The sequence below is a fragment of the Jatropha curcas genome, chromosome 4 (genome assembly GCF_041381405.1).
Source record: "Jatropha curcas cultivar XTBG-Jc1 chromosome 4, XTBG_Jcur_1.0, whole genome shotgun sequence".
NCBI lineage: Eukaryota > Viridiplantae > Streptophyta > Magnoliopsida > Malpighiales > Euphorbiaceae > Jatropha > Jatropha curcas.
In genome coordinates, this window is record NC_143154.1 from 19,451,048 (window position 1) to 19,464,232 (window position 13,185).

Sequence of the window (13,185 nt, forward strand, 5' to 3'; positions counted from 1 at the left end):
TATATTCATCACGGGTAGTAATTTCACTATTCATATCCATTACGGGTAGTAATTTCACTATCCATATCTATTCCACACTTATAATTACTCATATCCTCTTTAAATGGATTGGAGCAGAGCGAATACCCTAAAATACTCGTACCTCCTCCATCCCTATCCCTTAAGGTATAAAACAATATATTAATTATTGGATTAGTTTCGAATTAATTCATGTGCTGAAAATTGGATACTTTGACAAAAATTAATATTAATGTTGCTCAAATTTTTAGAATTAATTTAATTATTTTTTAAAATTTTTATTGGTTGATTTCAATTAAATAATGATTTAATCAAATAAAAAAATTAAAAAAATATTGTAATAGTCGAAGAACTGAAAAATAATCTATCATCGTTGTGGGGACCGTCAAGCTTCATGAGTCACAAGCACCAGGCCGAGTATCGGGCCTGTCTTGATGTGCGCCGCCTTCTTGCACGAGCTTTGGCAGTTGGCCTGTCTCGATGTGCGCCGCTTCCTTGCACGAGCTTTGGCAGTTGGCCTGTCTCGATGTGCGCCGCTTCCTTGCATGAGCTTTGGCAGTTGGCGCATGTCTTGGTTAGCAATGGTTGCTGGATTTCAGTTATATATATATATATATATATATGTTTATTTATTTATTTAAATTTGTAATTTTCTGATGAGACGGTTGTCGTTCAGTCAAGGGACGAGAAATCTGTGATCTTTTGATTATATTGCGACTGTTCTAGAAGCACATGATGGCAATCGGAGATGCTGGCCATTGTAGACCTTTAACTACCAGCGGTGGTAAGGTTTTAACGAAGAAAAAAAAAAACCGATTTTGGAAAAACTGACGCATTTTACTTTTTGGTCTTTCATTAATTTTCAGTTTTTCAACTGAGCTCCCAAACCTTTTAATTGTTCAATTATGTCTGAAATTAATTTTGATTGGATATATAAAAATCATTATAATTCCATTAAAGTTAATCAAAATCAAGACAAAAAAGTCTCACATGTTCCATAAAATTATATGTAGAATTCCAGTAGAATCTGTGAAAATCTTAGAAAATCCTTCAATTCCATTAAACTCAATAGTTCTTTTAAAATCTTATACGATTTTAATTCAATATACCCTTAAGTCAAAGTGTCAAAGTGCTATTAAACAAGGCTTAATAGTTGTTGGTTATTTATATTATTTATGTTTTTTGAAATAGATTTATATTATTCATGTTAACGGCTTAAATATCTAATAGCTGTGTGCATTTTATTAGCCCTTCAGAGGAATGAATATTTTGTTAAAAGTCTTGTCGAATGTCGAACATGGCCTAAGATTTCTTTTTTTTGAAAGGAATACGGCCTAAGATTTAGCATTTGATTCAATTAATCTGAAATTAAATCAAATCAAATTTAAATCAGAAAATTTGATTTAATTTATTATTTTACATAATTAGTTTTATTTCAATTTTAAATGAGAAACATTGAAATCTTTTTTTCAGTTTAATTTTTGTTAATGCAGATAAAACTAGTTTTTTTTTTCTAATAAATATAATTATACCTTTTTTATGAGATTAATTTTATTTTCAAATTTAGTAACTATTCCTTTTATAAATATTTTTTAATATATCAAATTCATAATCTTGGTTTGCTGAATTTCAAAGAAAATTAAATTTCATCTGTCTAAAAGTAGCCAAAATCGACCAAACTAAGAATTTTATTTAGTCAATGGTTCGGTTCTAAAAATAATATGTTCAATTATGTTCACCATTCAACTGGTTTTCATCTGAAAAATTTCTATATATTCGGTCAGAGATCGAGCAATTCGATTTGAACCGAACCACCCAACCCTACCAACTTCACCCCAAAATACATCCATAATTACAAGCTACTGCCAATTCCGTATTTGAATACCCTTATCCGTATATTTCTACATGCCCTGAATACCCGTGGTTCTTATATATTGCTCTAGATTCACGCCACACGCCTCTCTCGTTCTTTCTTTCTCTCTCTTGTCGGTGTTGAGATCTTGCAGCTTCTGCACTCTAAGCCACACACTATAGCTTCCTTCAAAGATAAAATAAACGAAGGTATAACAACTCAGTTCTAGGGTTCCAACAATTAATGCTTAATCAAATTGGATCTGTACGCAAAGGGAAAGGCAATGCTATTGCTTGATCGTCGTACGGCCGTGGCTGCTTTATGCTAGTTTTTGCGGTTGGATTGTGGAAAGAGGCGTGTATGAGGGAATTGGTGAAGGATTCAAGGCGGAGAATAAGGTGGGATTTCGGTTTGTTCATAAGAAGCAGGGGTATGTGGGGCAAATGTGGCTGATGCTTTCTAATTATCATTGTTTTGTTGTCGTTTCTTGTTGAGGTTTTTCTGTAGTTAATTTGATCTCAACTGGAAAAAAAAAAAATCAGATTCTCGTCGTTGGAACGAACGATTTACAGTTTACCAGTTCTGGAGGAGAAAACGTAAACAAAATGCAGCAAGATCAGAGGAAGAAGGTGATGATTATTATTGATTATCACTATTTAAAATTGTGATATGATGATTATTAGCAATTGATTAATTAGATATGATCTAGAAAGTAGTCATCATCATTATTATTGAAAAAGTTGATTATGGGTCTTTTCAATATCTTTCCAAAATTAAAATTTGTTGTTACTTGAAACCTTATATGGAACAGTTTTTATTAGTCCTAATGCCATATAAAAAAAGAAAAAAGAAAAAATATATTTGGTGGGTAGGTAGAGATATATAATTTTGGTAGGTTTTGTTTTGGAAATTACATTAGAAAACATCTCTATTTTTTTGGTATTTTAATTATGAGAGACGTTGGGTATATTTTTCGCCTTTTAAGTTTTTGTTTTGACCGATATTGTGGTTATCGGATTTGAATTACTTCTGGAGAAATTAGTTTCATTTTGTTTCTGGTATATGATTCCTCGAATTAAATACCAAAAGTTTTCAATGATTTCATTAGATTTTATTTTTATTTATTTCCCCTTTGTTATCTATAGGCAGATCGGATTCTGTCTACATGAGTAGATTTGCTGATCAATGATTTGGGGTTCACGCATCAATTCATCATTATTCTAATTTTTGAACTTCATGTTTGTATTTTGCTTGTAAAATTTTGATTTTTTGCAACTAGGAGTAGATGCATTTATCTGTTTTCAGTTTAAATGTTGGTGTGTGCAGGTATTTCGAGGTTGCATGTATGATTGCATTTTGGTTTGAAGTTTAGCTACCGGTTCTTTTGTATTGTTATTTCCTTTCCAAACACCCTTCCTGATCAAGCAGGAGTTATGAACTTTATTATTCTTCATGACTGGTGTTTAAATGGAATTTATCCTTTTTCTAGTTAAATCCATTGCTTTTGTTTCATTTTCTCGGTAGATATGAAATATACATTTGTGTTTGTTTCAGTCTTCGCATATTTTAGTGGTATCATTTGCTTTTTGTGTTTTCTATGACTTCCTGTTAGTTCTTACTGATAATTTTCTACATTTAAAGTAAGTTGAGTTTGGACCTTGGGGAGTAAAGTGAAGATTAAAAACTTGAATTGAAATTCATAGCAGTACATAGGAATAGGATCTTATACTTTAGTTATCTTAAAGGATGTCATACTTTGATTGTTCTTATTAGAATTCCCTCTATTCTTTTCTTAAATCAAAGGTAAAGAGACTTCTTTGTTTTTAACATGGGCATTTGCTTGTATTCTGACCTGATTGTATCCTATGTTTCAGAATTCAACAGAGATGGACTTTTTCTCTGAATATGGTGATTCCAATAGATATAAAATTCAGGAAGTTATTGGCAAAGGCAGTTATGGCGTTGTTTGCTCAGCAATTGACACTCACACTGGTGAAAAAGTGGCAATAAAGAAGATACATGATATTTTTGAACACATTTCAGATGCTGCTCGTATTCTTCGTGAGATAAAGTTGTTGAGACTCCTAAGACACCCTGACATTGTTGAAATTAAACATATAATGCATCCACCTTCAAGGAGGGATTTTAAAGATATTTATGTTGTTTTTGAGCTAATGGAGTCAGATCTACATCAAGTCATAAAAGCCAATGATGATTTGACTCGGGAGCACTATCAGTTTTTTCTTTACCAGCTTCTTCGTGCATTAAAATATATCCACACAGGTATAGTTCTCTTATTCTTAACTGCTTTTTTGCAGTTAACCGTAACGGTTATGGTCATGTTTAGAACTGTTATGGTCATGTTTAGATTGGCAACAATTTTATTGCCTGCTGTTCTGTTATGTAAAGTGTAACTTCTGTCTTGATTGTCTAATTTTCCCTTGAATTCTGGATGCTATTTCTTAAAACCTTTCTGCCCTTGTCACTCCTATCCTTCTCTTTTACTTCCTTTTTTCTTCAACTATCTTAAGATTTCTTAGGAATGTGTCAATTGTCATATATCTGATCCTTATATTGTCACTGCAGCAAATGTCTATCATCGAGACTTAAAACCTAAGAATATATTGGCAAATGCAAACTGTAAGCTTAAAATTTGTGATTTTGGCTTGGCAAGAGTTTCTTTCAGTGATACTCCCACGACAATATTCTGGACGGTATGCCTTCTAACATTTTAGACGATGATTATGATGTTTGCTATACTGGTATTGTAGCTGGATTTTTTTGTATTTGTACTTTTTACATCTACTTGGAATATAAGAGCCTGATGTTTTTAGTTTTTTTATTTTTTTATTTATAGGACTATGTTGCTACACGATGGTATAGAGCTCCTGAACTCTGTGGATCATTCTTCTCCAAGGTCAGTCTTTGAACAAATGACTAAATCGATATAAAATTTTCATTCCGTATGATTTCATTGATCTGATAGCTGTAAAAAGAAGTAAAAACAATTAAAAGAAGTAGCATGGGATGTTGCAACCAAATAGCAGAAAGTAAATTACTTTCTCAGAAAATGTCTTACTCTAGAAAATATTTTTAATGGTCAAATATTTTCATGGAAATATAAAAAGCCTTAGATTCCCATGGAGTATAAAAGTTTGAGGCATATAATAAAAACTAAAAGTTGGGTGGATGGCATTTTGCTTTGGTGGCATTGGTCCGTCAACAGCAGCCACCGATTATAATGGGCGGTTGTTGCTTCTTCTTCTGATTGATCCAGCCTCTAGTTGTTTTGATTTAATTATACGTTCTCTCAGAATTCTTTCTTTCTTGTTTTTATATTATATAGAGAAACTAAAATGGAAAATAAGTAGCCCTCCTAAAATAAAAGTCTTAAACAATCCCTCTATTACCTAATGAGCTTTCTACTACTGAGAGAAGAAGAATAATAATTATGAAGAGGGCCTTCTCTCCAATATGGGTTCAGTTTATGGGACTTTGTCTACAGCTTTGAGAAGGAGTATAAACATTAATTAGTCTTTGAAATCCCTTTTTCGCAGCTAGCTCATTTGTGTCTAGCAGTTTAAGCCATGGCCCAGTGACCTGTTTGTTTTCTTCTACACTATTTTAGTTTTTCCTGGTTTTCAAACCTGGACTGAACTGGCCAGCTCAACTGGTTTACCTGGAAACGGGTCAAACTTCTAGGTTGGGTTTAATATTAACCCATAAATTGTCAAACCGACAGTTGACCAAGTGGACTGAATGGTTTGGATTTCAACTGGGTGTACTCGAATGGGTTACTTAGGCAGGTTTGAAGAGTTTTGACTGGTTCTAATTGATAAATCTTAAATTAAAATAGGTTGACAAAAACATCTATGAGGCTCAAACGAGTATACTCGGAAACATGTTAACATGTTATCTATGCACCAACACCAAGGCCATATAGTCTAAATTGCTAAAAAAAAACTTATTTTATACTTTTCTCCAACTCCCTTGTCAATAATAAAAAAAACTCTCATCCTCATTTCATAAGGTTAAGAAAAAAATATACTTCCTCGGGCCTAAAATATTTGTCCTATTGACTTTCACACAAAGTTTAAGAAACAAATTAATTATAATGTCACTTCATAGAAATTGTCTCTACTTTTCCAAAATTGTTATCCTTTAAAACAAAATGATCATTCCTATAATTTAAAACTATTAATAGTGAGAGGCATAAAAAGAAAAGTAAATATCTTTTAAGTTAATTGGACAAACACTTTGGGACGGGGGAGTATTTAATAAATTTATCCTGCGTGGAATATTTTTTTTTTTTTTTGAGAAATAATTTATTAATAGTAATATCAAGTATTACAAATACTAAATTAGATTAGACATAGAATTCATTATCATAATTAATAGAGCTTTTAACAAATAAATAAATTATATATATATAATTTTTTAATAATAAAACTAAAATTAAAAGAGATAATATTAAATTTTTCTTTTTGAAGACGACCTTGATAACATATATAAATCTTTATAGTAGTAACTGCTCCTTTAATTGATTTGAACGACAAAATAACTTTTTCGAATCTTTTATACTTGGATTGTTTTTTGAAAAACCTGTTTTATATGACATTCACAAATGAGGTTTGCCACTATGCGTCAATATCATCAATGAAGGAACAAGCCGTACTACCAGGCTCTATTGATTGAAGATGCACATCTGCAAAACAAGATCTAAATCTCCAGCCAAATAAAACCAAGTACCTTACCTTAATTATTACCAAATCCTCACATAAAAGGGACCAAACCCTAATGGAAGAAGGGACAAAAAAACTCTAAATATAGAAATTAAGCAATAATACCAAAAAAAACAAAGAAAAAATAGTTATGAGTTTATTAAAAGCGAATAAAAATTAGAAGTGAAAAACAAAAGTGAAAAGTAACACCAAATCCTCACATTAAAGGGACCAAACCCTAATGGAAGAAGGGACAAAAAAACTCTGCATATGGAAATTAAGCAATAATAAAAAAAAAAAAACAAAGAAAAAATAGATATGAGTTTATTAAAAGGGAATCAAAATTAGAAGTGAAAAACAAAAGTGAAAAGTAGAATATATTTAAACAACTCTAACTTTATTGATTCGTGTATAAATACTCATTATCAATTATTTGTTAAAACAATCTATTACATTGAAATTTCTTTGTTGGAAAGTTTTAGTTTTAATAAATTTTACTAATTTTAGTTGATTTAAATTTTAGTATATGATTTTTAATAAATTTCACTAATTTTAAATCAATTTATATATATCTAATTTAATTATGGTTCAACCTCGGTTGAATAGTTGACCTTAAATAAAAATCCTTAATTTTTTTCTTCTATAATTTCATATTAATTCAATTGATTTTTTATTCATAAATTTTATAATTTTCTTCAGGATTTTACGGCGAATACCTAATAAAATTTCACAATTGGATTAGCTAATATACCTCTTTAAGACCCTTCTATCAAAAGTGTATTATTATTCTATTTTATAAATCAGCTACTTCATGAAATATTCACAACATTTTAAAACGTAAATTTCTAAAACTAAAAAATGCACTTCATTTTTTATTGTTTCGATCTTTATGTTGCTATTAGTGAATTTTAAACTATGAAGGATTAAAATGTTCTATTATAAATATGTACTAGTATTTAAGAATGTGGGTTGCACGTATTATTTTTTATTCTAGGTACTTGTTATTTAATTTATAATTTTTATTATTTACTAAAAATGATGCTCGTTGTTATTTTAATTCCCAATAAAAACAATTGAATACAATAATTAATAGAACTTAAACAAAATTATGGAAAACGATTTATAATTAGTAAAATATTTACTACAGATTTGAATATAAATGTTCATAAATCCAAAAATCGAAAAGATTCATAATAATTTACAAAATTTAATTTTATTATAGAATAAGAGAATATTCCCTCAGCAATAAAAATAATAATAATGAATTTTCTTATGGAAAATAATTTTTTCTATTAAAAATAAACAATAATAATTATAATAAAAATAAAGTTAAACCAAATTATACGAGTGGGTATAAGTTAAAAATTAAATCGAGAATTAGGCTTAAGGTTATGATATTTTATGCATAAATAGTAAAATTTCTGAAATTTGAAATTTGAATTACAATTGATAACGAATAACATTGATAGCACATAGAATAATATGGTATAAATTGAATTAAAATTTTAATTAAAATTAATATTAATATATAAACAATCGAAATAATAAGTCGAGCAAGGACTGTTCAACGTATGATTGGTAACAAAAGTAAAAAAACTCTTGATAGTGGAAGCAAATAAAACTTTCATATATATATATATATATATATATATATAGTAGTCCTATACAATATATAATTGCTAATGAAGATAGGACAAACTTTTACAATGGATTATAATTCCTAATTAAGATATGACATAACTTCTACAATAGGGCATAATTTAAAAATTTTAATTAGTATAAAATTTCTCTGTTAGGGATTGTATAAAAATTTTCACTTTATTAAACTTATAATTATTTTTTACACTATTAAAGATTTCTTATTTTCTTTTAATAATTATTTTATTTTTTAGCAAATAACATTTAGATTTAAATAAGGAACTAATATAACCAATCAAATTACATTATCTTTATCTTTTCAACCAATAAAATTAAAATCTTTAAAGATATTTTTGTCACTATATAAATTTAGTAGGATTTAGATAAGGTTTACGGAAGAGTGTTTTTTTTTTTTTATTTTTTTTTTATTTGTTGGTGAATTTTAAATTATCATGAATAAAATATAATAACAAATTCATTTCTTGCATAAGAAGTAATAAATTATAAAAATCCCATATTTTACGTACCTATAGCAGTAAAAATCTCAAATACATTTTAATATATTTTTATTTTTTAAACAAAATATTTTTATTTAAAAGGAACTTGTAACAATTCCATATGTCATCTTGGTAGTTCTCTCTCTCTCTCTCTTCCTCTCATATTCTAAAAGTGATAATGTGGCCCAATATTATCCCATGTGCTACTGAGGTGGGAATTTTTTATTCCCTTTTTCCTTTTACATTGTCCTCAGACTTTATATCCTGACTCTTGAAAATTTGTTGACTTTCATTTCTTTATATCATTAGGGTGTTATTAGTAAAATACCATCATCTGTGTTTTAGCATATTAATAGAATATCTTCTCAACATCTTGTATAGTCCAGTCTGAATAATCCTGAGATACCATGTATACCATAAAGCAGATAAAATATTGACATTGGAAGGTAGGAAAACAAGAGTACTGGTTTTTATGCAACTAACTGTGGAATTCTTTCCTGTTTATTACAATTGTTATGTATGATTTGTTTCTCTTGCAAGTTTTGCTTCCCATATTTGTACTCAATTTGTGTTTGTTGTTTTTCCTTATGGAATCTGGATACAGTATACACCAGCAATTGATATATGGAGTATAGGCTGCATATTCGCTGAAGTACTAACAGGGAAACCACTCTTTCCTGGCAAAAATGTTGTTCACCAGCTGGATTTGATGACGGATTTGCTTGGCACCCCATCATTAGATACAATATCACGGGTAAGCCAAATTCTATTCTTGTGCAAGTATTCTGTCCGATGCTTGATTTTGAATTTCACAGTTAATCTGTGCTTGCTCAACTCACAAGTCACATCCATATTTTTAGGCACATAAAACTGCCAATCCAAATAGTTATATTGCAGATATAGAAACACAAATAGTATGTGATTTTAACTTTTTTTTTTTCCAGGTTCGAAATGACAAGGCAAGGAGGTATTTAACTAGCATGAGGAAAAAGCAACCTGTGCCATTTGCTCAGAAATTTCCAAATGCTGATCCATTCGCATTGCACCTATTGGAAAGGCTACTTGCTTTTGATCCTAAGGACCGGCCAACTGCTGAGGAGGTTTGCTTCTTTTTTTTCACTAAACTGGAATCTCATGACTACATGTTGTCAGCTTAGGGTGTGACATCAAAGATATTTTTCTTTAAAATGGTTTAATAGGTTAAATTTTGGTCTGGTATGTTAGCAGGCATTAGCAGATCCTTACTTCAAGGGGCTGGCTAAAGTTGAGAGGGAACCATCTTGTCAACCAATAACAAAGATGGAGTTTGAGTTTGAGAGACGAAGGGTTACAAAGGAAGACATACGAGAGCTAATTTTTCGAGAGATACTGGAATACCATCCTCAATTGCTCAAGGACTATGTAAATGGGACAGAGAGGACTAACTTTCTTTATCCAAGGTTCTGTATCTCTCTCTTGTCTACCTCTTCTTATGATCAAACCTAGGTTCTAAATTTCTTTGTTTCTATGACATTTTCCATCTTACTGACTATAGTTAATGTTAATTCTCTCTTTGGTTTACTTTGCCCTGATTGTTTAAATGTTTTATATACAGTGCTGTTGATCAATTTAGAAGGCAGTTTGCACATCTTGAGGAAAATGGTGGTAAAAGTGGGCCAGTAATTCCACTTGAAAGAAAGCATGTTTCTCTGCCTAGGTGAATGAAAATAAATGGAATTTTCTTCTGCAGTTTGTCATTATTATTATTATAATTATTTTTTTTGAACTATCCCGGTTCGTACTAATTTGTTATTTTGCTCTTATTAGTTCAAATTATCTTGTATGAACAGATAGAGGCATATACTAAAAAATGGCCCATGATGTTAAGAAATAAATTTAACGCAATATGTATTATCCCTGGTCATATTTGGTTTCTTATAGAAGTGCCAATTTAGTCTGGTGGTAAAACTTAGGGCAGGTTTCTGTGTTTCTGGACCAAGGTCACCTTACCCTCCTCTCTGACTACTAACTATTGAGGATATTGTGGAAAAAGAAAAGAAGAGATAGAGAGAAAGAGGGAGAGAGGTCGATTGTATTTCATTTTCGTTTATTTCCTTATATCTCTTTCCCCTTTCTTCCAGTAGATACTAGTTGGTTCATTTCTCGTCTCATTGAGAGCTTTTAATATGTTGCTAGCTAGTTTCTCTATTTTGTGTTGGCTTATGTTTCTTTCGAATTGCCAAGTCAATTAATTTCCTTTGTGCTTTTGGCAGGTCTACAATTGTACATTCAAACTCAATTCCTCCAAGGGAACAGAACATTGCTTCCTTGACAGAGCGACAAACTGTGGAGGAATCATACAACAAAAATTACCGAGACTCTGACGGAACTTATGTAAATATATCAACCCTGCAGGCACAACAGAGAATTCCAATGGGTACTCTCGGTCTCTTTTTGCCAGTTAATTATCTATTGGGTTTAATATCGTTTCACTATTTATAAGACTTTATTGCATGTCCAACAGCTAAACCAGGAAAAGTTGTGGGGTCTGTTGCTCCATATGACAACGGAAGTATCATGAAAGATGCCTATGACCCAAGAACGCTTGTGAGAGGTTCAGTCCTTCCTACACAGGCTCTCCCTCCTGCGTATGGTTGCCGCAAATCTAGCACGAAGCAAGAGAAATCTATTCTGGAAACTCAAAGGGAATTGTCTTCGCAAAAGCAAGTCCAGCAATTTGGCACTGACACAGCTGCTAAATTTGCACCAGATATAGCTATCAACATCGACTCAAATCCCTTTTTTATGACCCGTGTGGGAATAAATAAGGTGGAACCTATTGATGATCGATTTACAATCAACACAAACTTGTTACAAGCCAAGGCTCAGTATGGTGGGATCAGTGCTGCTGCCTCTGCTACAACTGCAGCTTCTCACAGAAAAGTTGGGACTGTTCAATATGGTATGACAAAGATGTACTAAAGCACTAAAAGGGGAGTTGTAATCTTGTGCCAAATGGAGTGGTCCATGTAGAGACAATCGAAGAGGCTGAAAATCCAGGGAGTTTTCTATGGGTGGCCGGTGGCTTCATTACACAGCGATGGATGGGGGCATCTTGTAGGATCAGGCGTGTAGGGTTCTGTTAGGCAGTAGATTTGCTATGATAGCACATACTAGCGGTTGTAAAGGAAAAAATACATATAAATAGGAACGTTCTACATGGAGTGGTTAAAAAAATGCGGAAAAGCCTCATTTCTCTTCTTTCACAATTTGACTTCTCACAAATCTTTTCTTTTGGTTATTATTTGGGGCCTCCCATGAAATGAATAAACGCTTCTAAAGTTATCTTTCATATATATATATATATATATATAAATTCCGCTAAGTTGCCCTACATTGCAACAATTACAAAGGCTCAATACATAAATTGATAGAATTCTGACACCTCCGATTTAAATTGATTAGAATTCTGGCACCTCCGACTTTTAAATTGATTTATTAGATCATTCAATTTTATGAAATCATATTTATTAAACACTTTAATTTTTTAAGATTGTATTTGTAAAACACAAATTTTATAAGTTTTTCAATTATTGGATAGTTATATTCAACAACGAGCAGAATATATATGTTATAATATTTGTTGGCACAAATTATTAGCAATGATTTTCATAGTTTCAGCTATTTTATGGGTGTTAAATAAATAAAATTTTGCAAGTTGAAGGTTAAATAAGTGCAACTTTAAAAAGAAACTTTTTCATTAACTATAGTTTTACAGATTGAAGGATTAAGTGGATGAATATGAAAATTCATGGTGTATTAGCTTTTTCTGTAAAATTCAGATGTCACATTTGTTCCAATTACAAATTATTCTTTTATTATGAATTATTAACTTCTAAGTTGAAACTTTAAGGATAAAAGGTTTTACTTCATTTTCTGACATTGTTCCCTTTACTCCTTCAATTCTATGAACATGGTTTACATATCAAGTTCCATGCCTTCACCACTAAGAAATATCCCACCACTTCTAATCTATGCGGAACCTTGACTTCGGTCCTGCTAGTATTCAATTGTGCCCTCAAGACATTAATTACCTCAAGTCTAATCTTCTCATCAAAATATTTTTTTTCTTTCCATTACCAATATGCAAAATTATTGTAATTAGAGACGCACACTACTACCTTGAAGAATCTACATGAATATAGCCTCCTCCCTAGGTTACTGATACTCCATGACACCCATCAAGGAGCTTTCAAACGATAATAGCAGTATCTTGCCCTACCCTCGTACCATAATATGAAAGATGGGCTTTTTTACCATAAGTTTGTTACTTCATGTGCAATTTGCAACAAGAAGCTCATTGGAAACTAGACTTCTCAAGCTTTAACAATATATTGCATGCCAAAATTTAGCTTAAAACAAGTTCCAATAGGGCATTGAAAGTAAGATCGGAGGGCCGAAACAGGGCAAACTAAGTCAA

At 31.1% G+C, this 13,185-nt stretch overlaps 1 protein-coding gene across 4 annotated transcripts; it reads left to right on the forward strand.

Moving 5' to 3' along the window:
• The first annotated feature begins 1,969 nt into the window (after positions 1-1,969).
• Positions 1,970-11,974, forward strand: LOC105638673 (mitogen-activated protein kinase 20). Of its 4 annotated transcripts, none has more exons than XM_020681127.3 (11): positions 1,970-2,300; positions 2,413-2,499; positions 3,745-4,153; positions 4,457-4,584; positions 4,728-4,787; positions 9,331-9,480; positions 9,671-9,826; positions 9,951-10,165; positions 10,321-10,422; positions 10,979-11,142; positions 11,230-11,974. In XM_020681127.3, exons 2-11 carry the CDS (start codon positions 2,476-2,478, stop codon positions 11,685-11,687), a joined length of 1,866 nt encoding a protein of 621 aa, XP_020536786.1. In that variant the 5' UTR covers positions 1,970-2,300; positions 2,413-2,475; the 3' UTR covers positions 11,688-11,974. The 4 variants fall into 4 exon arrangements, with proteins under 4 accessions (XP_020536786.1, XP_020536787.1, XP_089576311.1 ...); XM_020681128.3 differs by having other exon boundaries at positions 1,970-2,268; XM_089720185.1 differs by having other exon boundaries at positions 2,122-2,268; positions 9,954-10,165.
• Positions 11,975-13,185: the final 1,211 nt, after the last annotated feature.